We start from the raw sequence: 27,925 nt of genomic DNA, 5'->3' as shown, positions 1-27,925 counted from the left end.
TACTTGCTGTTTTTAATTATTATCTTTTAATATTTCAGAAAAGCAATCATGCCATCCCTTCCCCTTAAAGGAAACAAACAAACAAACCAACCCTGTGATCAGGGCATGAGAAAAAAAGAAGATAAATTATCTTGAATTATTAATTTGATCAAATTTAAGATTTCTTACCTTACTGATTTATAGCTTTGTGCTTAAGTCAGGAAAAATTCATCTCTTTCAGTACGCACTTAATCATAATCAAATACTCATATCAATGTCTGTCACCACATATGCACATCTGGCAGCAATAGAGACAAATTAACAAGAAGAGTCAGAAAATCTGGCAACATGATAAACTAAAACACGCAAAATCCTCTCTCTACACTTAGACCACCAGTGACTAAGGATGGATTAACTTCCTGTCTCTAATACTGGCGCCAAAATTAAAGGAAAATTACATTGCAATCTGGGTACCAGGTTTCATGCTGCAAACAAGAAAAAGCCCTCAGCTCAGCTGCACCAGGCAGTGAAACCTTTGCTCTAGCTTTAGCTGTCTGTGATGGCCCCCTCTAACAGCTGCTTTTAATTTAGTTTAAAAGAAGTGATTTGGCAAGCATGTACGTTTGCACCTTCAAAGGAGACAGATTTAAAAAGCCAACGTCCTGGAATATTAACCGTTTTGGAGTCCCACTGTTTTTAATACAGTGATGACAAGAGGAGTCACAGCTTTTTAAAATAGTAGGTATTGGTACATAGAAAAACCAGAATACAGCATTTTCATTTAGCTTTCTTCACCATCTCCGACTTTGTACAGTTAAAGGCATTGTGGTCCTTACTTCAAATTTAATTCAGCTAGAATTTAAAATTGGTCAACTTGACTGAGCAACTAAGGCACAGATTTCATTTATAACCAAAAAAGCACAGCTGAATAAGGAACAGAAGCATGTGTTAAGCCAAAGAAAACATTATCTTGTACTTAGATTACCTTCTCTTGTTGGGTGTGGCAGTGGTTGCAGAAACAAAAAAAAAAAAATAGTGAGAAAGGGTATGGGAAAGCAAAGATTCAGACATGCATCACCTATTTGGCAAAGATTTAACAGTAAGCCACTTAAAAAAGAGTGGTGGTGCCAGGCAGATTTTCAGTGCCTCTTTTTATTTTATTTTTTGTTATTATTTTCTTTTACTAAGTATTTCAATATGGATTTGTGTATCTACTATGTATCTATCCTCCATCAGATGCACACAGACCAGTTACAGGCACAGGCAAACAATGTTTCTCTCTTGTGTGCATGAAAACAGACTGTGTGCAAACACATTTGACAGTTGGAATTCAGAAAGTGGAAGATTTGTTCTTTTATTTTGGCACAAAGGGCTTCAACCCACCTTTTACCAGGCATCAGGCACACACCTACCCTTGGAAGCAGAACACATTTAAGACAGTAAATCCAGAGACACGAATGTCAGATAAATGAAGGTGCAAATACTTAACAGAAGGAACCTACAGATTCAACACTCTCTTTCCCTATTTGCAAACAGAATTCACACTTCTCGTTCTTCATACATTAATGTGGGTCAGAGACCACATGGCAGCATAGTTTATTAAAAGTAATGTGCAAATAAGATGCATGATACCTGCAAACAGCATGGGGTTTCCATTTGTAGAAAAGATACAAGTACAAAATTAGAATGCTTACTGCTCATTTCAATAAAATGAAGTCTGACATAGAAATACATATGCTGTATTATTTACACCATTAATTTACAAAAGATATTATTTGCATAAAACAAAGCTATAAAATAATTAGAAATATAGTATTTTTATAAGGAATGTTTTCCCAGTATAAAAACTTAGAGCATTTTAGCTATTATGTTTTATCTGAATAAAAATGCATTTATTTGGTCTGAATTCATAGCATCATGTGGTTTCTTTCTTCCCTTCTTCCTTATCTTATTCCCCTTCTTAAATAAAATTCCACACTGAGGTAGTAGCATGTCAAAGTATTTCTTCGGTTCCAGAAATAAATGGCAGGTCCAAAAAGAGCTATGTATCTAAATCACAGGACTGAAAAGTAAAAGTTCTGAAGTTTTCAAAGGACTGTTTGTAACTGTAACTGCTATTTTCTCCTCTAGAAACTGTCCTTTCCCTTCCATCTTCATCTGCCTCTGGATCAAAGTCAAATGAGGAACGGGGATTATTATGGGAGGTTTTTGGCTGACAACTTGCTGGCTGTCGATGACTTGAAAGAAGGTCCAGCTGAGGCCTCCATACAGGCTTTCCAAACGTTCCTGAAAGACAGTAAATGTATGAGTATGGAAATACTGACACAAACAGTTTTATGTCACGCTGAGGGCTTCATGTTAGAAGAGAAGCAAAAGTTCAGCAACACGAGCTTTTACTCAATTATTATTCTTCCCCTTCAAAGCAAATGTGATTGCAGCTACGAGGCAATATTCTACCTGAGATTTCAGAAATAGTTCCAAGGTAAATAACTTGAAAGCCACACATATGACGTAACTTCATTACCTTTGCTTTCACAACTACACCCATGCCCATTTTTCTATAGAAAAGAGCACAGAGATTAAACTATAAACAAATCACAAGGCCTGCTTTGATGCAAAAATCAGTCAATAACAGGACACAGAGACTCTTCTGAACAAATGATGCAAGAAATTTGATGTGTAATTCAACATAAGTGAAAAGAAACACATACAAATACATAACACCTTCCATCATGCAACCTGAATGCTAAAACATTCTTTCTTCTGGTTAACATTTCCCATTAACTAATAACGAAGGTTCTGTCAGCCAAATTCTGCCTTTATTCACACCTGCACATTTTCCCACCCACAGCTAGACAGAATAGACATAAGTTGAAAGAGAATTTGTCATTTAAGTTGAACCCTTATTAATAATAATCTGGATTCACTACCAAGAAAATACTTAATGTGCCCTTCGCACTTCACTACTGTAAAGCTGCTAGCATAAGCACCTCTGACACTGATACAGCTGATGAAAAGTATATCTTTTGCGATACTTAAAAATAATTATTTTCTTAAGAAAACTTGCCATGAGCTGATTTTGAAGCACTCAATTTTTAGTACTAACTTCACACTACAATTTTTAACAAATCTTGCACTCAACTGCCATACAGTTTTGCGTATTTGCTAACAGCAAAGGTTTCAAGTAAAACTCTGATTAGAGATGCTAGTATGAATTGATTTGGACAGGATCATATTTGCATCAATGATGTGTAGAGCAATTTTGCTTCTAACGAAACATTAAAAGATGTGCCTCAGCAGCAAAGCTACAAATGAAACCCACCTTAAAAAAAAGAAAAATTCAAGCTGTGAACTTTCTGCCTCAGTTATCAGCAGTGATGTTAAAGCCAACTGCCCTTCCTCATGGTGGTTCGAAGAGCAAAGAGAGTGCCAAATTTGAGGACAGTGATGCTCAATATGAGAAATGTATCAAGATCTCTTCCACAGCCATCTTCAAATCCTGACCACATGCTCCTCTGAGTGTAGAGTGCTAATGACAAAGACTGTCCAAGACAGTGACGATGCAACTTGTGTGTGATAGGAGCTGAGAAAGCTGACAAGTAACCAGACCTGAATTGGCTATTAGGTCAGAAATGGCAATACAAGCCTCAAGGCTGTATTAATTCCTGGGTATATCTTCACACAGTAGAACCTCTTTCTGTGGGAGACGTGGTAAAGCCCCATCTGCAGAGTTCTACCACAGCAATAGTGGCAGGCAGCCAGTAGGCTGTGTGCAATCCCAGGGCCTCTGCCAGATATGGCATCTGCAATGTTTTAAGTTCTAAACATCTGTTTTTTGAAGGGGGAAAACTTCAAAAAATGTATCCCCACTCCCTCCTTCCCCCAGAGAACAAAGAGCTCAGTGATGCACATTCCCACAGGTTCCCCTTGCCTCAGTAGGCAGATCCTGGCCCTGGACAAGTCTGCTGACACATAAGCCAAGAAGGGGTTCACTTTATCAGTGCTGCATTTGTCATTCCGATATCACAGGGATGAAAGTAGTACATGTGTTTATACGCATTTTAAACAAACCAATCACTGCAAAAAATTACTGAGCTTCAAAGTTAAAGCAACCTTCCTCTTCTTCTTCCACCTCTCACTGCAACCTGGGTTAAAATTGTAAACTAAGTTAAACTTCAGGAACTACTCTGTCATTCATACCACGAGAAAAGAGACGGGAGGGGTAGACAGGGCATTTTTCCACAGTGCTTTTCTTTGAAGAGCAAATAGTTGTGGTCGACAGCATTACAATATATCCTTAAACACTAGCATCAATCTCCCCACCTGCTCTGAGCCCTCCTGCACACCTTTTTGCCTTCTAGGCAAAACTACTAGTATGTCTAAGGTTTATGGAAATGTACTTAAGTTAGAATCCTAGCATTTATAGAAATCTGCCAGCTACATTAAAATGAAAAATAAAAATCATACCATCGAAGAGATGTTTAAGTAAGCTATTAAGACCTCCTAGTAATGTGAAATCTGCTGATTACGTAGTTTTGTTGTGATCACTTTTCTATTCCTGATGGTCAAACGTTGTATCAAATATTACTGAGAAGTCAGGTTTCCTGATAAGCAGAAGATGGCTCCCAGTTACACTCAAGGGTGAACCAACTCTTCAAGACTAACACCTTCAGCATGAGGACTAATCTGGTGTATGCCAGCATTGCTTCTGAACAAGCCCCAATCTGCCCACTTGGAAATACAAGAGAGGACCCACTTCCTGACTAACTCCTGGTCCAATCTAGATGGCAACACAGTTCAGGAACATCCAGCTGTCCACATACACTGTCATGGAGAGGCAGCCCACATGTACCTCTCTGCACAGTGAATGTCTTAAACACTGTCATACAGTAAGTTACTTGAGGAGGAAGAAAACAGTAACAGATGCAAAGCATAAGAACAACTTTACAACTGCCTTTCCTCAGATACTTCCTGTCTCTCCTCCTTTCAACAGTACTGGTATCTCACACTGTATTATCTTGCTCAATTCTCTGACATCTGCTGAAAGAAACCTCCACAAACTGAACAAGAATATTTATTTCACAGCACTAATCATATGAGCATCAAAGCACTACTACAGACTTACTTACTGTAGGAGGAAGAATCAAAAAGTTGAGAAATTTAAGTTTTGCTTAGTGTTGCAAGTAGGAAGCGAGAGACAACAAGGACATCAACAGCTTGAATAAAAATGAGTGAGAACATACCCATGAAAGTGCTGTTACTGATAATAGATGACGGTTCCAAACTTCTGTTTAAATCAAGCTTGTCTGAGTTCAGACTTCTGCTTTTTAGTCCAGTTCCTTCATTTTGAGTGTAAACAGAGTTAATCAACCTGCTGCTTGTAGCCTGCATCCCAATAACGCCAATGCACTGGTCAAAGGGATCTTCCAGTGGAGGTGAGTACTGACAGCATTCCTTTTTCTTTAAATATCCAGACTCGTAAGGATCCAGGTTTGCTGCTCTTTGGTCAGGACTGCAACCTAAAGAAAATGAAATTCCTTTTATATGCATTTATCACAGCACAAAAATTCATTAAGACAGGTTTCTTTTTCAACTTACTTGTGCTGCATGCATCGAAGGTCTCAGAGCTGTATGTGTTTCCTTTTAAATACATAGTCCCTGAAGTCCCCAGGTAGTGGCATAGAAATGGATCTGCAACACCCTCCAAGTCTGTCTCACTGCTGTTATCTAGGTGGCAAATGCCTTAAAAATATAATTGAAACATCAGCATATGTTCCTAAGATTCAGCTTATGCTTCCATAAGTTTTGTTCTTTTAAGAACCCCATCTTATCAATGAAATTTCATAGTACGTTTAGATCTTGCTTAAGTTTCAGCTAAACTTTTCAATAAAAGACCAAATGTACAAAGAGTTTAATTTATTAAGAGAGAACATATCAAACCTTATTGTATAGTCACCGGATAAGAGAACTAACCCAATCACAGAGATCAGAACTAAGGAGGCCAGGCTTATATTCTGTTACACAGACACTTTCTAGTACTGTGGTAATGAGAAAGTCCTGAGTGGAAAAGCTAGAGGGAGACACTGGCTGTTCAGATCGCTCTTCTGATTTCTTGCTCACTGGCTCACGAAAGCTATGGGCATGCTCCATGGCTCTTGCTCTGCGAAGAGGCAGACTCTCAAAGGACTTTATGACTGCAAGACATTCAAAACACTGCTCCACTCACTCCCGTCCCAGCATTCTCCCAATAAGATGCATTTTCCTCACTAACTCAGCTATGTTTTGGACTCTTAGGTGACAGATACGTTAAAAATGCTGCAACTTTCAACATGCAATTATCTTAAATTGTTTATTGACTCTGACTGTAACAAGTTCTCTGACAGGAAATTTCATCGGTTGTGTTACTCTGAAGTTATGCTGGTATTAACATTCATCTCTACGTTCCAGTATAACCATTCCTTCCAAACTACAACAGAGTAATCACATTGTTACAACTCCTTCTGGGCAGTTTTATTTTGGAAATGTGATCATCAGATTGAATTTACCCTTGAGACTAGAGAAAAAGTTTTAAGCAAAGCCATGGGGTCATTTGGATGAGCAGAACAATGTTTCTGTTATTAGCTTGCTGATGCAATCACAACCAATAAATCTTACACTCTCACTCAAAATTCACTGAAGATGTTTCACTAGTGTTATTTCCTTAAGTTAGAAAGGCAACAGGCAAGCTACTCGAGAGATGGAAAAACTGCTTAACATTTTGCACTTACCATTACTGTCCCTCTGCTGTAAGAAATACCCTCCCACAGAAGATGTGAGGAACTGATGATGACTACCATTTTCAGATGAACCATAGCCATCCTGCCTTTCAGCCAGTGTGCCCTGGGATGACAGGTAACTTGGAATGTCAGCAGGCAAATTTGTTTCATCTGTGGTGAAGCAAAATATGTACAACAGCCATCAGCATACTTCAGGATTTGTAGGAGAATTTTTATATTTGTCAGAAGGGTGCTGTAAGTAACAAGCAATTCACTCTCCAGACTGAGAAAAAGTACATAAATATTCCTATAAGAAAGTCACTGGAAAGTAACCACAAATGTATACGTTTACACACCTGTATTTGTGATGCTGCAATCTTCATTTCTCCTTCTGGTGTGGTAGATGATGACCACCCACACCAAGGAAGTGCCCACCACACAGCAAACCACAGCTATGATGACAATGCCAACTGTGGCCCATCCATCATCATCAAGTGCTGGAGCAATGTTTTGAGGAGAATCACAGGTGGGAGTGGGAATTACATTAAGACGAATATTGCCTCGTTCTGTTCCAAGTGTATTAGACATTTCACAAGTGTACTTCCCAGCATCTTCTACATCTGTATCCACAATAATTAGTAGCTGATTGCTTGCAGCAAAGAAATGTCTTTCTGTTACCATGAGAGGGCTGTCATCCTTAGTCCAGTTCAGTCGAGGTGGAGGGCTACCACCAGCAATGCACTGCAAGACTGCAGTTTCACCTTTTGTTACGGTTCGATCCAACAAAGGCCGCAAAAATGATGGCGTTTCTGAAAAAGGAAGTGTAAGCTTTATACCCTATATAACCTTGCAAAAATGAGAACATGCTCCTTTCTTTCACAGCTCAAGAGGAAAAGCTAAATAAAATGCATCACTAAGGCCTAATGAAGCTTACTGCCATTTTCGGAGAAAACACCTTCAAGGAATTTGAACTAAGAGTCTACAGCTTGCTTGGCAGTTGATCAGATTTAGACGCTTGCTTTCCTTACGAAGATAAAAAGCCCAAATCATGTATGCTTAAGAGTGCAAAGAATTAGATTAAAATGGCTAACAAAACATCAGGAAATTACAAGAAATGCAAAAATTTCTCTTTGTATATATATTATAAATTGTTTCAATTACGCAAGAGAAACGGATTATAGAATGGTTAGAGTTGGAAAGGACTTCTATGATCTGGTTCCAACCCCGCTGCTATAGGCAGGGGCACCTCCCACTAGACCAGGTTGCTCAAAGCCCCAGGTGTAACCATCTTCTATTATTTTGCATCACAGTAGTGATTCTGTGCTGCCATACATATTTCTAATCCATTACTGTGTGTCAATGCATAATATTTCAGAAGACTGTAATTACTATACACCACTTTGAAAATAGTGCAATTTTTTTCATCAGTACACGATTTCAAAACTACTCAGCAATAGTTCAGACCTTCAAGAAGATTTATGCACTTAAGGACTGCCAATTTCTTACCTAGAACTGTTAATGTTGCGTTAGCTGAAATGCTTCCTGCAGTGTTTTGAGCTGTACAGCTATAAACACCCGTGTCCTCGATTTTTACATCAACAATAAAGAATACATCATCTTCAGGCATGACATGCATACGCCTCTTGCGTGCTGCTGGAAAATCTGTTCCACCATCTTTCTGCCAAGCAATCTGTGGGACAGGATGCCCAACTGCAGCACATTCCAAACGTGCCATTGCCCCAGCACGAATGGTTAAGTCCATGGGAATCTTCGTAAATGAAGGAAGCACTGGAGAAAAGTTAATGATACCAAAAAGAAATAATTAGTCATAAATAAAACATACTTTTATGTAAGTTGTTCCAAAAGTAATTACTCCTATTTATTTCCATGTAAACTACAACAGATACGAAAAGCACAGCCACTACTGATGGAGTAAATTCTCACATCCAAAACTCTGTTTTTCAACATAGTCTCCACCGTTACCTATGCATTTTTTTCAGCAACGAACAAAAGCCTGCATGCCTTGCTCATAAAAATGTGCACCAACAGAGGTGACCCAGTGTTTCATAGTTATTATGACAGTATTGCTGCTAGAAAAATGTTGCCCACGCAGACCATCTTCATTGGCCCACACAGAAGTCAAAAGGCACCAAATCTGGATTGTATAGCAGGTAGATTGGATAGTCCAGAAGAGATTGGCAATATGCTCCACAGGCATGAGGCCCAGCATTATGCTGCAAGAGAAAGGCTGTCTTCTTCTCTGGCTTGACTCTGAATGTTCAAGCCTTCAGCTCAGTCAGCATCACAATGTAGCAGTCAGACTCAATGGTCTGTCTGGGATTCAGGAAATCCAGAAGGATCACTCCTTTCCAATCACAAATGACTAAGCACAACACTTCACCTGTTGAGGGCTGCATCTAAACTTCTCAATGGGGACCTGCAGATGTCATCAGTCCAGGGACAGCTGTTTTGAATATGGTTTGTGGTGGTGACATCACATCTAATCACCAGCAATGAAGCAATCTTGGAAATTGTCACCTTCAGCCTTCTATTGGTACTCATAAACTTGAATACCGTATACTTTCTGTTCTTGTGAGAGCATTTGTGGAACACACATTGCAAATTCTGTAATACTCCAACACTGCCACCACTGTTTCCTACTCATTAAAGCTAATACTCAGGTCTGTATACAGTTTCCTCATCACAATCCATTGTTTTGCATGGATGAGGTGATAAAGATGCTCTTCATTTCGAGGTGACAGCTGTGCAATGCCTGAGCAGAAGATGGATTCTCTTTCACACTGCTGTTTGCCAGTGCTGAAATGCACCACCCACCACCTCATCGTGCTAACATTCACTGTTTGGTCTCCATAAACATTCAGTGCCAATGAATGTCAATGGGTGCATTTTTGAATCTGCATGGATTCAACTCTACATCTTTGCTTCATATGCAGTTCCGTGTCAGACAATTTTATCAGACTGCCCCTCTGCTGTGATCTGTTGCATGGCAACAAATTGCCATGGAATACTGTCAGGAAGATTCAACCTCTATTGCCTTACCGCCAACATTCACCTCTGATGTTATGGGCCAACACAAAAAAATGAGAGTCATTACTTTCAGAACAGCCCTTGTACTTTCTGGCGCAGCACGCTCATTATTTAAATACTCTTCCTGGACCTAAAAATACACAAAGCCCCATAACCTGAACTTAGCAGTAGCCAGTAAAAGGAAAGGCATAGAGTTGTGTAGTTCGCAAGACTACCAAGATCTAAATCTCATTCCTGCTAACAGCTTCCTTCAAGATTTTGCCATTAACACTTTGAAATGAAGTATATGGAATAGACAATACTAATATTTACCATTGTGTTGCATGAAGTTTGTCACATTTACTAAAATTGAGCTTGGTTGTTTTTTTCCTATACTGTGGTTCAGCACAGCGGATTATGAGGTAAAACTGAATGGTCATCTTGGAACCAGAAACATTTTAAGAAAAAAAAAATAGCTCATTAAAGGAGATTTTCTTCTTCAAAGGCTTTTATCTTTTTTTTTTTTTTTTTTTTGAAAGATGCAGATGATAAGAATGGAATTAAACATATTTAAGTAACTTGATTAAAATGATTCCACTTGAATATCCAAAACCAACATATAACATACTTACTGTTTACTGTAAGTCTGGCTTTAACAGAGTAGGATGAACCAAAGTGATTTGAAATAACACACTGGTATTTCCCTTCACTGCTGAATTCAACATTGCGCAGTCGAAGGATGGTGGTATACTCCATCACTTCACCACCTTGAGCCCGGAGGTGTGCATAATTTTCCATTTCAGCATCATGCAGTAATTCATTGTCTTTCTTCCATGCAAAGGTCATTGGGGAATCACTGCTGCTGGCTGCCGAACATACGAAACTCAAATTGGAACCTTTAATTGCTGACTGAGTTTCTGGCTGGACGGTGATCTGTGGCTTAGGAAAATCATCTGCACAGAGGGGAGAAGGGGAAAGAAAGAAAAAACAATACTGAGGAAGAGTAAAATCTATGGGAGCCCTGAGGACTATTTTTAGAAGTGTTTGTTCAACTTGTTTTTATAGGTTTAAGAGAAGAGTCAAGTAAGCATTCATAAAATGGATACACAATGTTTCTGCTTTAAATTCTGCCAGCCTTAGGGCATTTAAATATGCCATATTTATGAATTTATTGTGCCAAGTCATTTCTTATTGAAGACAAAGCACATTTAAAAGCAGACTGTTTGTATAGTTTCTTCAAGAGAGATCCACCCCTAGACATCTGGAAGAATTATTCTGAATGTAAGTCATAAAGCTTACTCTTCAGCTTTACAGCACCTCAGTCTGCAAAGAGTTTTTCTTCATTAAAAGCAGTTATTCTGCTATCAGAAACAATGTTTAAGACCTAGGCTCTCCCCAAACTTGTGGGGAAAAAAAAAAAAAGGTACAGCAGTTGCAGTTCCAATGATTTACAGCTGTCTGGTCTATTTTGCAAACACAGCGGTGTTTAAAATCCCTTAAGAAGGCAGCACAGAAAACATTCAAGTGGTCATCGTCTGAAGTCTTTTTACTACTGCTAAGTTACCTCAAGAATTCTACTTTGTGAGTTTACAGAATTAGCTTCCTTCTGAACTAGTTGTTCTGTCAACTGCATGTAGATCACATGTACTAAAGGAGCAATTAAATACCTGGTCTCTCAAAAGCAAAAGGCCCAAGATGTCTCCTACCTATTGACAAAAAACTCAAGCTTGAATTTCATATGCAATCAAAGAAAAGCCCCAAGCCCAAATTACTCCTTGCCACAGACTCCGCACGAACAGCAGAGACTTGCCTTGCCCATTTGTTCTTTTATCTCCTCTTTTTGGAAACAACATAATACAGTCAGATCATATTTTTCTTACAGGATCACAACACAGCTTGTTACAGGAATATATACAGTCTGAACCTGAGCCAAGGATAACCTGAAAATCTAAAGGTAACCTCCAGCTTCAGAGCAATATAGACCCCATTCCTGATCTGGAACCTTTGGCCTGGATCTTAAGAATTAACCAGGCTAATTTGCTTTCCTCCTTCATATCAATGTACTGAGTCCTCCAAGACAGATTATACCACTTGCAAGATGAGCTGCTACTGTCAAGACTTTGCTCAAAGATAACTAACACCTCAAGTACTTCAATTAGCCATGTGAAAGGGCAGGAGGATATATTTTTCTCTGTGTCAGTTGCTATTATCAGTAGAATAATGAAATATTTTTGAATGGTAATTATTTGATAGAGGGCATGAGAAAGTCAATCAAAAAAAGCAGATACTACAGAATATGAAAGATAAAACCAGTAGCTTGTTTTCTTCAGGACAGAGTGTTTATTTTAATGTGTCACACATACGTACACACTGATGCATCACAAACATACACACGGGCACACACATGCTTTTTCACTTTTGAGGAAAATATTTCTCATTTCATAGAAGCCAATTGACTACTCCATAATGAAAATCAAACTACTCATCACTGAGATGATACTCCTTTAGTATCACACAGCTAAGTTTTAGTAATCAATTCAGGTCACAAAGACATCTACTCTATCTTTATTCCAGTTATCTTTAGCATAGAAATATTTCACTATTTATTACAGCTTGAAATGCATGCCTTTTGAAAACATAAATTATATGAATTTTCCATTTTTCAAGCTAAGAATATGTATCTCTTGTCTAGCATGAGCTATCCTTTAAAAAATAAAAAAGATTCCTTAAATGTGTTAAAATTAATTCATTAAAGATTGCATTCAGCAGCTTTAAGAAAGATCACTGTCCCCTGTGGTTTATCAAATAAGAGATATATATTTAAAACCTCCAACTGAATATATTGCCAGAATTAACATTTTGTAAATAATTATATATTTATCATTTGTATATATGAATGATATGGCATTCATATATACACTTCATTTGCTATCGAGTAATCAGTAATTTACTGCACTATGTCAACATCTCTTCAGCACTAGCAAAACTATGCAGTATCTACTCATTATTTTATACTATTATATTAAAACATTTGACCTCTAGCAGGAAGAGAGAAAAAATGTCATGTAACATTTTATGTTCAGTACCTGATTTGGCACTGGAAAAAAAAAAAAGGTTATGAGCGGAAACAGTACAAATTATCATACTTGCAATGAGAGGAAAGTTATTGAGAAGACAAATACAGAGTTTGAATTTTCTTTAGCAATAGAAAAATATGAGGTACATAATAAAAATATATGAAATCCAGGTAGCTTTCAACTTCCTCAGATTTTCAAAGATCCCAATTAATTCATTAAGAGTACTGAAATACACTTACATTGTTGATTTGAATTCCTAGTATACGTATACTATTCTCCCTCAGGTATATAACAGTGATAATGAATGCACTCCATGCAGGTAAGAAATTTTATCTTAAGGCATATGCTATCACTTCAAATTCTCAAGCCTTAAGGCAGTGAGAAAGAATTAAAGAATATTTTATTAGCATTCACAGTATGGCATATTAAAATACAAAATATTAGTAACAGAAGTGTGAGAAATTAAAAGTTTTAAAATACAGTTCAAATACAAGCAATAACTTGGTGTTCCCAAACATTTTTGAAGTAGACTATACACAAAGAAATCGAAGTATAGCGATTTCATCTTCAACTTTTCTCAGCTTTGGAATAAACTCAAATTTGATTAAGTAGAAATAAAATTTACAAATAATCAAAACCAAAAATGGCATACTAAGTTAGTCAAAATACAGCTCACTTAAGAAGGATACCTACTGAAAAAACATCTATATTTAGAAGCATATGCATTTACCACCACAAACTGCTGAGCTTTCTCTTGCATGCTGTGATATTCTATGCAAGTTGTACATGAAACAAAAGTCAGGAAAACGTCACTACCCATCTTGTAAAAAGCCTCAAATTTAGGTCATCTATACCAGAGTTTGGGAACAGAGAAGAAAATAATTAAAAATATTAAATCCTTTCCATTTTACTAATGAATTCAAAACACATCAAAGAAGCCACCACCAAAATCAATTCATTTAGCAATTTTTTTTCTATGTAATGAGGAATAGAGACTATACTCACCACAGACAAATGCATCTAGGCTGACAGTAAAAATACTTCTCCCTTTTAGTAGCTGAGGATGGGCACAACTGGCATTTACAAAGTTCTGGAAGTTGTTCTCTGACACCCACTGTGGTAGCCACTTTAACTGGCAGTCACACAAGAGACTTGATGTGTTTAAGTGCCTAAGAAAAAGCAGTTACATTCAGAGCCTGTTTGCTTGGATTCTTACAAGGCAAGTCAGTAACATAAAGTGAATTTTTAATCTAAATATTTCTATTACAAGAAAAAGTAACCAATGCTATTTGGCTTAAATTTGATGACACTGTTGTCAGGATTGTGAAATTTTACACAGCACACATTCTCCTTAACTCCCAGCTTCTGCTTTCAGGCAGTTGGACATGTTTCCAGTGTTCTGGGTACAAAAATACAGTCAACAGTGGACGACACAGAAAAAGCACTTAAAATAGCAGACCAGAAGAGAGGTGCTCTGAAAACTAACATCAAAACAATTCTGAGACAATTCATTTCCCCATTCACATTTTTTGTCTGAATTTATCTTGTGGCACATATTTTAAAAGGAGAATCTGGAGATGGAGAATAGCCAGTACTGCAATAACAAGTGCAAATATGTTTTTTGGTGTACCTAACTTCTGTGAATAAATAGCTACATTCACAGAGGAATAAAATAATAAAAGAATAAACCAGAGAGATACTCCATGAAATGCATACAATCAATAGCTGAAGTAGGAAGAGTTCAGTTCAGATAGAAAGAAATGACTAGATGGGAATTTATACTAAATAATTTTACTTCTGGGAAAGTACTTTCTATCACTTGCTTATGTCTCTCTCATACATTATGGAGGTCTATAAGATCCAGAAGCACAGAAAAAGAAAACCAATAACTTTTGAGTAGTTACTTCACTGAAGTGTTCAGAGACTGCTATCTTGTAGCACCTCACATGTCCAAAGCAGTGTTAGCCTGTCAGTTCACCACAGTTGATCATTCTTCATCTGAATCAATCCCCAGATGTCAGGCCCGGGCTCCCCCTGCTTTTTTTGTGCCATACCTTACAATTCTCCAGCAGCTGGCTGGCTGACTTCAGCAAACTAATTGAGTAATACAACCAAACCCATACTAAGGAAGAGGAAAATGCCTGACAATGGATAGAAACATGGCTGCTGCTTTCTACAGCGCCTGCAGCTACGCCAGGATATGGTTAACATCAAATTGAACTTTAAATGAACCAAGTATACAAGGTTCCTCACTAATTTTCTATTGCATCCAACATCAGGTAACGTAAGCCTATGTTCCTGCTATTCTTCAGTTTGCTGCCCCATTATGCAATACAGTAACTCTGAACTACAGAAAGCTGATATGAATACAGGAAAAAAGAATATGTATTAAAAGAGGAAGCATTAACTGAACTCAAAATACAAGGAGTAATAGCTGCATTTTCACCCCTGGTGAAATGTAGGTATAAAATCTAATGCCTTGATCAAAAAATAAGAGTGAGAAGACAAAAATATCAAGAAGTTTGCTAACAGAATACATTCCTCCTAATGACCGCTTCATGACTTCTCTGAAGACCTGCCCCTACACTGCTCCAGGACAAAAGGACCTAATTATAAACTCTGACAACTAGGTCTTTATAAAAGAATTACTTTACTGCATTTCACTGGTCCAGTGAGCTTTAGCTCAGCAATAGCACTGCTGAAGCTATAGCACATTACATCAAAGTCTCCCTTATCTAGTATCTATTAGAGATCAGCCAATTTAAAATCAGGACTCTAGATACCAAATGTAGCAGAAAATGAACACTCCTTACCCTATGCCATCTCACTTAAACACACTTGTCACATAAAAAATAAAAAGTAAAAAACACCGACACCTTCAGAGATGTTAAAATACAAGTTTATCACTGCATCAGGCATCAACTTACAAGGCACTTATTTACATAGTTAGGATTTTTTTTGATAGAAACTTACAATTCTTTGAGTTTCTTCATTTGTGAAAATGCATTTCCTTGAACTGACATAATTGCATTATTACTTAGATCCCTACAAAACAAACAAAAAGAAAAACATGAAAGTAAAGAGTAATTTATTCAACTAATGTATTTAACAAGAAGACGCCAGGAATAATTTGTTACATAAGTTACATACAAAGTTTTTTTAAGCTTAAAAGTGAAAGAGACAATACTGAAGAGTTTTATAGCATGCTTAATATATGGGACACTTCTGTATTACTATCAAAATTCATATTCAGTAGAACCCCATTAAAAAACCCTCTTAAGAATACTCCATTATTCAAAGTGTGTCTCACTCAAAGTGATAAGTAAAACTTGTCGGTCCTGTTTTTGTTCCTGTATCAAAATTTGTTGGTTTTTTTTTTCAATGATGGCTTAAATGGAAGTATTTACTACTTACAGGTGTTCAAGTGCATCCAAGCCAGAAAATGCCTTCTTCGTAATGGATCTAATTCTGTTTCCATGCAGTATCCTGAAAAAAAATTTAGTGCATAATGCAAAAAAGATGGAAGCTTTTCTGGAGCTGAACAATTGCATTTTTGGCATTTATTTCCAAACTGTGACTAATATTTACCATTCAGCCTTCCTCAATGCAGCAAAATGTCTCACCCTTAAAATAAATTGATTTATTGTACTTGAGTACACATCTTGACTTTACAATCATTTTAAAACACAATTATACAATTCAGGAATGTAGATTATTTAGATGCAGACACATAAGCACCTTTTTATTCCATAGATGCGCATTTTCAAATTATCTTTTCATAACAGTGAAGCCATTTCCATTGGATGCTGCACTGCTTTATCAAAGACTATTCCTGTCACTATACCTCTGTAACATTCAATAATACACTCTTTTTTCTAAGAAGTTTCTACAAATAATACAAAAATGAAATCTGCATGTGTATTTCAGATTAACTTCTCTCAAAAAATCAGAAATTGCTTTTATAGAACCTAACATTTTATTGCTAAAACAGTGTTAAGGGAGAAAAATCATCTCAGCTGTGGAAAAAAACATAACATCATTTTGCACTAGTCCCTCAAAACAGGCATATTATAAGCTACTTATTTATTTTAAAAGGAATTAGACATGGTGGTACTCACAGTTTCCTAAGTTTATCCAGACCAGAGAAGGCACCATTCATATCTTCAATAGTCCATGATATTTCATTGTTTTTCAGATCCCTATTTAAAGGGAAAGGTGGTGGGTAGAGAAATCAAACCATGAAAAGAAAACAAGGTATATACTTCTTAAAGAACACATATTACTTAAAATAATTTCTGAAGTAAGTGTCTGGCAGCACTTATTTTCTCCTCTCTTTTAGTTATTCCATTCTAATTTTTACTGGAAGACTTTGACAACTATCAATTTGTATTTTTTCCCACTGATAATTAGAAAGATCACAAGATGAAAGTTAAGAATTATTACAGAACAAACTCACATTCCCTGCAAGGGTTTTCAGATACAGGACAGAAGGAGAATCAGAAAAAGGGAAGAAATCAATTGTCGCCTCCTTCAAACTGAAATACATTTATGTCTTTGTACACTGTAAACATTAATATACTGAGATTTATGAATAAGTAAACCATTTCTACATTCTATACTATAGAGTAGAACACAGAGATGAGAGATTTGTGAAAAGAATAGTGTCTCAACAGAGAATCAACAGAGTGAGGCTAGAGAAGAACAAGTCTAGGGGAAAATGTTTAATGACTTCTACTGTGTAAAACTTGGGACATCTGACGAATTCTCTTGACATCCTCATTTTATGATCTGTATCTCCATATGTATTTAAAATACATCACTGTAAATTAGATCTTTGATAGATGCCTCTAAACGCTATCACTCTTTAAAGTCTAAAGGAAAAAATAACTACTTCATTCATGTTGCTAACACATGAATCAGTGGTATGCAAATGAACGATTCTAATGAAGCAAAGCATTTTTAGTTTCATTTACTTCTTTCTTCTTCCTTTAAGAAATGCTATTTCAAAATACAATCAAATGCTTAACATAATTGCTCAGTCAGGACAAGCATCTACATTCAGTGTTGTCTGCTTAATTCTACCATGATGGAAAGTACTGATTCAGTTAAGACAGAACTATCAGATCCCTAAGGCCAGTAGTGGTGTTGCTCACTGCCTTTGAATGGAAAATTGCTAGAAGAGTTTGCATTATAATTCCCAGCATCCATTGTGCACAGCCTTTAAAAAAATAAGCCTTCCCTCTCCAAACTCATTATGGAAAAAAACCAAAACACTAGACTAAGGAAAGATACCTAAGCAAAGCAAAGCAAAACAACAACAACCTAACAATGCACAGAGGGTTTCTTAAGGTTTTTAAACTTAACACTCAAGTTAATCAACTTACAAAGTCTGAAGACTAGATAGTCCCCGGAAGGCACAATCAGCAATGTAGTTTACTTTGTTGTTTCCAATGTACAGTCCAACTAGCACGCTTAAGCCAACAAAGCTTGAATCATCTAACCTTGCTAAGTGATTGAACGTCAAATCTCTGCAAGTTCAAGGAAAAATGGATTTTAATGTTTTCTTTTGCATTATTTGTTATGCAGCTCAACCCAGTTGAATTGTCAAGTGGGGGAAATAGTTCCCTTCCTTTACAACAATCACAAAACCTACTACACTATTTTTGACCATTCAGCTTATCATTTCTAATTATTCAGAAATTACTGCAGAACAAATTTATTTCATTTGAAAATGATTGCGTTACAGCTCTAGAACAACTGCTACAGTGAAATGAAGCGGTCATGGTTGGCTTCAACTTCTTCCAACAAAATCTAACTGTCTTACATGCAGAAAAGTTGCTGTCACCTTGGAAACTCTGTTATGAAAAATTCACAGATCAGTGGTAAGAAGCTCATGCTTTGGCATGTACCCTAATTTCAAATCTGGAATAGAATAAAAGCTACTCACAGCTCACTGAGTTTTTGGCAAAATTCCCAGGCGTCAGGACTGATCCTGCTGATGGCATTTTGGCTGAGATGGAGCTGCTGCAGCATCAGCAAGCCATAAAGCCAGCCTTTGGTTACCTCTGTTAAGTTGTTATGGTCCAGCTGCCTATACATACAGAAACAGATGAAAAAACTAAGATTCAGAGACTCAGTGATATGTGTGCACACTACACCACAGGTCCACATCCTGACTTCATGGCACTGGCCAGATAGCTGCAGTCAATGTTTACAGTTAGAGTTTTACAAATGCATTCAGAATGTACTGCTTTACATGCTTAGTGATTAACACCAGTTGCTTTTCAACTCATGCTACAGTAGTTTAATTCAAAAACACTTCTATATTTTAGCAAGTAATTCCATTACATACAATTCTTAGTGTATTAATAGCAGAATCTAAGGAAAGTTGGTACTCACAAGACTTCCATGTTGGTTAATCCCCAGAATGCACCATCCATGAGCCTAGTAATTCCGTTTCTCTGTAGTTTTAACGACTTCAAAGCTGGAAGCCCTTGGAAAGTAAGCCCATCTATCTTTTTAATTTTGTTGCGATTCAATTCCCTGCATCAATAAATTTTACAGTTTCAGCAGAAGTTTACTTGCATACCAACAACTCTTCCTACCTTCCTGGAAACAAACTTTATTTAAATACCTGTCTTGCAAATTAAACAACAGAAGCAAGATGTAATAAAATTCAAACATTTTACTGCAATACATTATGTTTAACCATGCTACTGCTGTTCTTCCTTTCTGATATTGAGGACATGTATATGAAAGTCACTTGATGTTTAAAGAATCCTTCTAGACCAAAAATAGCATTATCGATTCTGTTCTCAGAAGCAAAAGCAAGTTCCTGGTGTTCACCCAGAAGTAGAGTTGTTAATTTTCGCTTTTAATTTGCGTTCCGATTGATTATTGATTGCAAAGTTAAAATTACTAATTGTAATACTTAGCCAGAACCAATATCCAGGATAACTTCTCCCTCTCTTAATCTGGAATCAGGCATTCCCTACATTTTCTGTGACTACTTATATAATTAGTTTCATCCCTCTTTCTTCTCAAGTAGTCTTGGGCACTACACACACACACACACACTCCTTTTGCAGGCCTGAGGTTAGGACCCAAACATAACAGGAATTATGAGGTATGACTAGCTGGAGGGTAAGCTGAAGTAAGAGCAGCACTCCATATTTTCTGTTTTCCTACTCTTTACATTCCCTTGGCTTCTGTCCTTTTCAACTACAAATTCTGTACCAACCCAGGCAGCTTTCTGTGCTAAGTGAAGTCTACCCTCATGAAAATACAGAAAACAACGTTAAATGTTTTTATAACAGTGGATTTTAAACTAGCTACTATTTGCTAAATTAACAACCATATTTTTGCATTATCAGCCTGAAAAAAATGTTATTGGACATGAAAGCCCCTATGAAACAAAGGTGTGTTACTGAATTCCTTCATGCAGAAAAAAATTGCAGCCATTGCTATTCATGGATGCTTGCTCAATGTTTATGGAAACCCAACAGTGGATGTGAGCACAGTGAGATGGTGGGTGGTACATTACCGCAGTGATGACAGCACCACTGGGTCACCTCCACACATGCAGATTTTTGCAGATGAGCACAGCATGCAGACTGTTCATAGCTGGAGAAAATGCATAGCTAATGATGGTGACTATGTTGAAAAATGTTATTTTGTAGCTGAGAATTTGCTCTATCAAATAGTGTTACTGTGCTTTTTGTATCTGCTGTGGTTTGTAGGGAAGGAGAAGAGATGTTACTTTCAAGCAATCTACGTACCTTTTTCGTCTTTATTGCAAGTTAGCTACTGACATAACTTGATTTGCCTAACAAATGAATTGAGTATGATAATATCTAATATATATGATATTAGATATTATATAATAATATGCTAATATCAGCGATTTGTAAAATTTAATGTGAATCTTAAGATTGGAAAGTCTACTGAGATCATTAGCAAATCCTGAGCTCTCCAGGACTGTTCTCATACACTTCTGTTGAGGTTTAATTCAAACAACTCCTCTATTTGTGCACAGGAACAACACTGTTACGGTTCCCAGTTATATCAAGCATCCTAACATTTCACTGTTCTTACAACTTTTTACTTACAAAGTTAATCTAACAATTCATCTTGACTATTAAATATGGAAAATAATTACACAGGATTTAACAAAGTGACCATCCTCATCGACTTCTCATACACCTCAAGTTTTCCAATAAAAGGGAAAATATATTTCACCATACTCTTTCATATTCAGTCGCTACATTTATTACTTAATAAGTAGAATAGTAATAGAGTATTTGATCCGTGAAATTGGTGAAATTCTATTTACTAAAGCATATTGTTTATTGTTACACTTTTTAAAAGCAAATTATTTCCCTTCATTACACCATAATGGTTAGATTTGATAATCTTAAAGGTCTTTTCCAACCTAAGTGATTCAGTAATTCTAAACTATTCTATACTTCTACAAACATACTAAGAGACTGATGTAGTGAATGATAAGTCTACTTCACTAATTTCTCCAATGTTTTTTACATAAATAACTGCTGTTACTAACCTTTATTTTTTCTTTTCCCTTTAATAGGCAGACAATTTTAAACACAAAGACTATTCATATCTCACCAACATATAAGACTGGTTTTGTTCAGTATAAAGCTGCAGTTGGCAAGGGTTGTAGTAATATGTTTTCTGTGCCTGTCTCACTCTGCGTCTGCTTTAATTAGAGGCTAAAGTTCAACCACTACCAGTTCTTTGGAAAACCTGAAAACAATTAGTCAATTGTAGGTTACACTTACAGGTGCTGCAGATGGGAAAGTTTAAACATCTTTTGAGGGATTGCTGAAATTTTGTTCCTGTTCAGTTTCAATACTTGAAGTGTGGTAGACAAATTGTCAAAGGTACCAGGTTCCATGGAGGTTATTCGGTTACTGTTAATGTACCTGTTGAAACAATGTCTAGGAGGTTAAATTTACAGTTATTTAATAAAATTTTAATACTAAGTAGTGAAACACAGAAGTCTTAGATTGCTTATACTGTGATAAATGAAATTTCATTAATCGCATTAATCAAAGCTCTTGACAACTCAGTCTACACACAAATAGTATTTTGCCACCAGTTTTTTTCTCTTTTCCAGAAAAGCGTATTATTGGCAGAAGACAGCATGTTGCCAAAATATTGTATGTTGCAACTCCATTACTTTCTTCACAATATACCTGTCTTTGCATGATTACTATTAAAAAAAAAAATAAGGTAAATTCAACGAAGTCCACAGAATTTCATGCAACTCAAGATTATACCAGCACCCACAACTTAAATTCACTTTGTTATATAATTATTTCCTCACAAGGGAGACACAACTATTTGTTTCATCCCAAGATAACAGCCTTCTCAATTAAAATTGTTGCAGCAACTGGTATATTCAAGTTTGCAACTTAGATTAAGATCGAGTAAAAGTAGGAACATTTATTGTGCATCTGATTAAAAAATATTTCATGTCTCAACATACAGTTGCCAGCCTAAGTTTACCACCTAGTTTTTTTGAAAGAAACCTGAAAAAAAAGGAAAAATAAAATGTAATACTTCGTTTTACTTACAGATATTTAAGCTGTAGAAAAGGAAATGATGACATTTTTAGCTCTGATATGTTGTTGTTGCTCAAATCCAAAGTTTCTAGACTCTGAAATGGCTTCAGATGTTCAGATAAGATGTTGGCAATCTTATTACTGGTCCTGAAATTTAAGGATAGTAATCAAAAAAAACCCCAGACATTTCCAGAGCAAACACATGTTAACTAAGCACCACTTTCAAACTCAGTACTTAATTTCCCTGTTGTTCTATAGGCAGAGCATTTATTTCTAGTTTTCTTGAATCACAAACTAAAATGCTCTGAAACATTTACATTTACCCAGTGAACAAAGGAGGGAAGGCAGGGGGGGAGAACTACTATAATCGAACAGTATTTTATTGCTTTTAAAATGTTAAAATGAGACAAGAAACTCTGTGCTCATTAATCTCTTAAATGTAGACACATCTATTATTTACACTAAATAGTATGTCACAATACTGCAACGAAATCAGGTCAGAGTTGTTCTTTATTTTAGCCAAACTAACGTAACAGTAGCCAGACATTCTGCTTTGTTTTTCTGAGAACTCCTACAGCATGAAAACCAGACTGAATTTCCATAAAAATAGAGCTAGATGAGATTGATGACAGAACACTACTCCCAGATACATTCTTTAATACTGAAATTAGATCTAGTATTTTATCCAGCAAATTTTTCTACTGTGTTAGCAAAGAATAAAATCTGTGCTTCTCACAGCTCTTCAGAGAGGGTCTAGACTTCATGTTCCATCAGATTTCAGCTAAGCGTCATGTTCAATTCCACAATAAAGAATTGGCAACTATTAGAAGACATGGCTATCCTAGTCTACTATAAGAAACACCTCTACTTTTCCATCCAATTAAATGTACTTTTACTGTCAATAGTATTTCATGTTTGCACACAGCAACTACCGTATTTTTCATCCCAGTGGCGTAATCATGCACGTACATCAGCAAAGTGAATAGCTATTTGTTGGGGCTAATGGCACATAGGGGGAAAAAGTATGTGATTAATTAAGTGATGCAACCCCAAATGATCCTTGTTACTTTGTAAAGTTCAAGTCAGTTCTGGCTGTGGTACATTCTGTTCCTAGTAAGATGAAAGATCAAAATTTAGGTGCCTTCCTCAGCTTCCAGAGATTGCAGGCAAGGGCAATTTCAGGTTAAACTATCAACAAAAACGTTGATTCTTAAAGGTGTTTCCCTTTATTAGAAATAGTTGCTCTGGATTAATAGTAAGCCATGAACTTAGGAGAGCACGGACAGCCCTCACGTAAGCAAGGGAGGGATTACTACTTAAGACAAAAAAAATCCTGACTCAAAAATTGAACCGTAAGTTTGATTAATGGGCCTTCTTTCTGACCACATGTGGGAACGGGTAAGTGATCTTGCAACTCCTCCAGTGCTGCTCTTGTATCGTGTTTCATTCCTCAGGCTGTCTGGTAGAGCTGTACTACATTATTTTTAAAAAAAATACCCCTCTTAACTGTAAGTATTGTATAATAAATGGAAACCAATCACTTTAATAAAAAAAAAAAACAACAAATACCACCACGTGTCAATTCTACTGTCCAAATGAGACTGCGTGTTAGATAACAGGTCACAGAGAGTTGCCTTTATGCATTAGTTTATTTACAAGGTAATTACTAACAAGGTATTAAAACTGCCAATTACTTGAGTGACGAATAAAATTTTCCTTGCAGTAAAAGTGTGCTCCAGCAGAAGCCAGCAATTTCCTGAACTGCACGCCTCCTAAATTGCAGTGTGAAAGTGTTCACTTACAGACACAGCTTACACAGTGCTCTCTTTGTGTCAATATTGCTTCATAAAACAGAAATTCCTTACAACTGGCAGGATAATAGTCTCTGTATTACAAAGTTTAGTTAGACCTAATGGAACCGAATAAAACTTACATAGCCTTCAGATTAGTGCTTAAACTAACAGGCAAATTATCTGATGCAGACCAGGTTACAGTGAAAGCATACAAACAAACAAAAAAAAAAAATCAGCTAATTTGTTTTGGGATTGGTCTTCTTTTTCAATGATAAAGTCACGTCACAGGGAGATAGTAACTTCTTTTTTTCATCAAAACAAAGGTCCACATCAAAGTCCTACTCCATCTCATAATGAAAAATCAAATGAGCCCCTACAATGCCTTCTTGCCTATTTTTTGTATTCGTAGAAGCCAAATGTAAAATACCTAAATGCTTCACTTCTTATTGCCCCAGTCTCCTAATCCAGTTTTCTCTTCAAAAAAATTTCAAATGCCATCATTATCTACCACTGAACAAATCTCAAAGTTTCATTTAAGGTTCAACTCTAGTCAAAATGAAAGCATTAAAATGAAAGCCTACTTCTAATTTGATTTTTCTTCATAATATCCTTTAAATAATTCAAATAATAATTGCATCTACTTCCTCCTGAGTGCCAAATAAGTAACAAAACTACTCAAAAAGATATCATTGCAAATGCAAGCTTATCTACTTGTTACAAGAGATCTAAAGAATATCCTCTATCTTGGTACAATCATTTGAGATTATTCACTCTGCAAAAAAATTCCAGTTGCTGTAACTAATGTGCTCAGATAAAAGAAGCTCCACATGCTGCACCAGTTTCATTTTTCAGATCCTGAAGGGAAGATTAAAGCAAGCAGGGATCCCTGTACAACAAGTCAACCAGTGCATCAAGGTTGCACAGAAATATGCCAATGGCAAACAGATCACAATTTCTCCACATGCAAGAACATGCAACTTCCTTATAACTTTTCCTGATGCAGTTGAAGAAGAAAGATCACTGAGGAATATAGACAAATCCACCAAAATACACATAGTAATTTTTGAGTATGTCTCTCTCTATTCAAGTATCTACACCCTGACTTGCAGGTCATAAACAAAGAAAAAACCTCCAAAAACGTGTGCATGTAAACTGATTTAATTATTTTCATGCAAGCCTGAGTGAATAGCTTATTAAGACAGAATGTCAGTTTTTCATTAAGGTATGAGAAACACTGGCTTTTCCATTCTGAATTCATAACTTCAGACACACCAGTAGGTCAAAACACTTATAACAACCCCATCAATCATGATCTCAAGATTCATTCAATACAAACAACAGCTACAACATATCTGACATATTGACTTGTATGTTCCTTGCCTCTAGGGAAATACAAAGCAGGATAGCAATTGCCATATCCATTTTATTAAGGATCTAGTTAACACACGCGGTTCTTATGTGCTGGGGATAAAAAAAAAAAAAAAAAGAAAAGCTTTTAAGACATGAAGTACTAAGATTAAATATCCCTTAATAAAGATTGTCAATATGCAGTGTTTTCTATCTCAAAGAAGTATCTACATTAGCTTAAAAATGAATCTTCATTGCTCTGGTCTTATAAACAGAAATTCCAATTCTAGATCTGAAGCACTTTATTTCTAAAATAGCTTCAGTACAAAAAAAAAAAAAAACATTCTTGCACTTTCCCTCTCAAGCATAACTTCCCTCCAGGCAGATCTTGATCTGGAGCATTACAAGAACCTCTTGGTCTTCTAATCCTACACCATAATCCTAACTAGAAGCGTGTGTCCGAGTATGGAGACGCAGCAAACTGAGAAAAAACATCTGTTCAAAAAGATAATTTTGGAGAGTTGTCTGTGCAGCCTGTTTTTCCAAAATCGTATAATAACTCTGTTCTAATGCCTTTGTGATTCTGGACTATCTCCTGTCCCTCACCTAATCCATGAAAGGCAGGATATATTAAATTTGCACTAGAAACAAGCGAATTAATCACAGTGAAGTCTCTCCGTCTCTTGCTAAATATTAGGAAGATATACAAGGAGAAAAAAGCATTTTGATAAGGCTATATACATCTTTCTGAGCAATGCTGAAGCCATGACACCGGGACATTAGGATTCACAGGTATTCACTTTGACCACCTTCTAGTTACACATCTTTCAGATTAGAACTGTCTTGGAGGCAGTCATGTCAGCACAGGCAAAGTAGATGAGACTGTCCATGTCCATCCAAGTACATACATGGTGGTCTCCATTATATTACAGTATGGCACAATCTCCTTTTTCACCTTTCCTCCAATCTGTGGTTGCTTCAACCTGTTCTTCCTTCCACTTACCCCTTGGTGTCATACAACTCCTGTTACATTTAGTACTTGCACATTTTTCTCAAACTCCTCCAGACTTTAGGAGCTCACATGAGAAACAATCATGAAGACACTGAGAGGTATACAGTTTTAGCAGAAAGAAATTAAGAAAATAATTGATAATAAAGATAAAAGATCAAGACTGTAATAAACTTAAGTGACAGAAGACTCCTCTTTTGTAGCTTTTTAGAATGAGGCTGGAGAACATAACTACAAGTAAGTCTCAGTAACTCTATAATAAGAAAAAAAAAAAGATCCTTTCTCTCTCATTACTATGCATATGACAAGTAAAATTAGCCACACTTTAATGAACAGTTACATCACTTAAAATATTGTAATTATAATGCCAAGCTTAACACTCCCCTTACAAGAACTTCCCAATACAAATCATTCCACACATTCAGACAACCAAATACAACCAATGAATTAAGATCCTCCAATTTCTGGCATCTTTGCAACTAGTAGAGAAGAAGAAAGAAAAGTTTCACTTGAAATATTTCTGAGATGATGATGACAGAAATAGAGCCAGGCTTACTTGGCAGTCCTACTGCTATGTCTACAAAAGTCTGCTGTCCGGTTCACACAGAGGCTTCAAGCACTCCTTGAAACAAGTAGTAGTTCTTGCTTTTGAAGGTCTCCTTCACACCACAATCCTCATCCATCACTGTTTTTTCAGGTCAGATGTTTTTTGTACTTTATGTGGTATATAGGCTTAAAGCATAAAACCAAAACTTGTTAAGTCTATAGATACTGATTCCCTCGCTAAAAATCAGAACAAAGGATTACCATTTCCCAAAACAAACTGAAAAAAGGAAGAGAAAAACATGTAGAATTAAACTACTCTAGGATTCAGAGGTAATTTAATCATTAAAAAGTAGATAGCAACAAATCCAAACCTTCAAGCATTTGGTATTTTCAAAGCGATAATCTCTGGAGTCTGTTTTCAATTCCTCTTTTTGGCCTTTCCAAAATAATCAATATGTTGCTTAGGACGTGATGGTCAACTGAATGCCTAAGTTCACCACTTTAATGAAGGTAAACATAAACCATGAAAGTACAGCTATTTCAGCAGGAGCTGACAATAGAAATAATAACCCATTGCAGACTTGGTGCACTCCATGACTGCTAAATGACACTAAAATTTTAAACTGCAGCTATGGCCTAGATAAACATAGCATAACATCCTCTAAAATTATTAATCATACATCTAATCTGATTTATGAACTTATTAATTAAAAATATGTTGTTGTTTTTTTCTCTGTTTAAAACAGAGCCAACTCTTGGAGGATGCAGACTGAAGCCTAGGTGCTTCAGACCGTACACCCTCCTAGAC

General features: G+C 36.4%; 1 protein-coding gene across 3 annotated transcripts in view; it reads right to left on the bottom strand.

The window, feature by feature from the left end:
- Positions 1 to 893: 893 nt before the first annotated feature.
- The window catches only part of LRIG3 (leucine rich repeats and immunoglobulin like domains 3), a 43,613-nt gene continuing 16,581 nt past the window's right edge, over positions 894 to 27,925 (bottom strand). Inside the window, exons 4-19 of one of the 3 annotated variants that reach the window (XM_065743376.1) lie at positions 22,435 to 22,569; positions 21,637 to 21,780; positions 19,238 to 19,381; positions 18,786 to 18,929; positions 18,223 to 18,366; positions 16,957 to 17,037; positions 16,253 to 16,324; positions 15,812 to 15,883; positions 13,844 to 14,007; positions 10,394 to 10,714; positions 8,241 to 8,522; positions 7,091 to 7,543; positions 6,747 to 6,905; positions 5,578 to 5,721; positions 5,223 to 5,498; positions 894 to 2,265 (exon numbers count right to left, since the gene is read on the bottom strand). In XM_065743376.1, the coding sequence (XP_065599448.1) occupies positions 2,021 to 2,265; positions 5,223 to 5,498; positions 5,578 to 5,721; positions 6,747 to 6,905; positions 7,091 to 7,543; positions 8,241 to 8,522; positions 10,394 to 10,714; positions 13,844 to 14,007; positions 15,812 to 15,883; positions 16,253 to 16,324; positions 16,957 to 17,037; positions 18,223 to 18,366; positions 18,786 to 18,929; positions 19,238 to 19,381; positions 21,637 to 21,780; positions 22,435 to 22,569 (2,980 nt within the window). In that variant the 3' untranslated portion in view covers positions 894 to 2,020. Of the gene's footprint in view, positions 2,266 to 5,222; positions 5,499 to 5,577; positions 5,722 to 6,746; positions 6,906 to 7,090; positions 7,544 to 8,240; positions 8,523 to 10,393; positions 10,715 to 13,843; positions 14,008 to 15,811; positions 15,884 to 16,252; positions 16,325 to 16,956; positions 17,038 to 18,222; positions 18,367 to 18,785; positions 18,930 to 19,237; positions 19,382 to 21,636; positions 21,781 to 22,434; positions 22,570 to 27,925 lie in introns of those variants that run through there. The other 2 variants (XM_065743377.1, XM_065743378.1) reach the window with 2 other exon arrangements.

This window comes from Cyrtonyx montezumae, unplaced genomic scaffold, assembly GCF_038088225.1.
Source record: "Cyrtonyx montezumae isolate F1298 unplaced genomic scaffold, pur_monq_1.0 scaffold_3, whole genome shotgun sequence".
Classification (NCBI taxonomy): domain Eukaryota; kingdom Metazoa; phylum Chordata; class Aves; order Galliformes; family Odontophoridae; genus Cyrtonyx; species Cyrtonyx montezumae.
The sequence above is the reverse complement of the archived record's forward strand: the minus strand, read 5'-3'. Positions and strand labels throughout refer to the sequence as shown.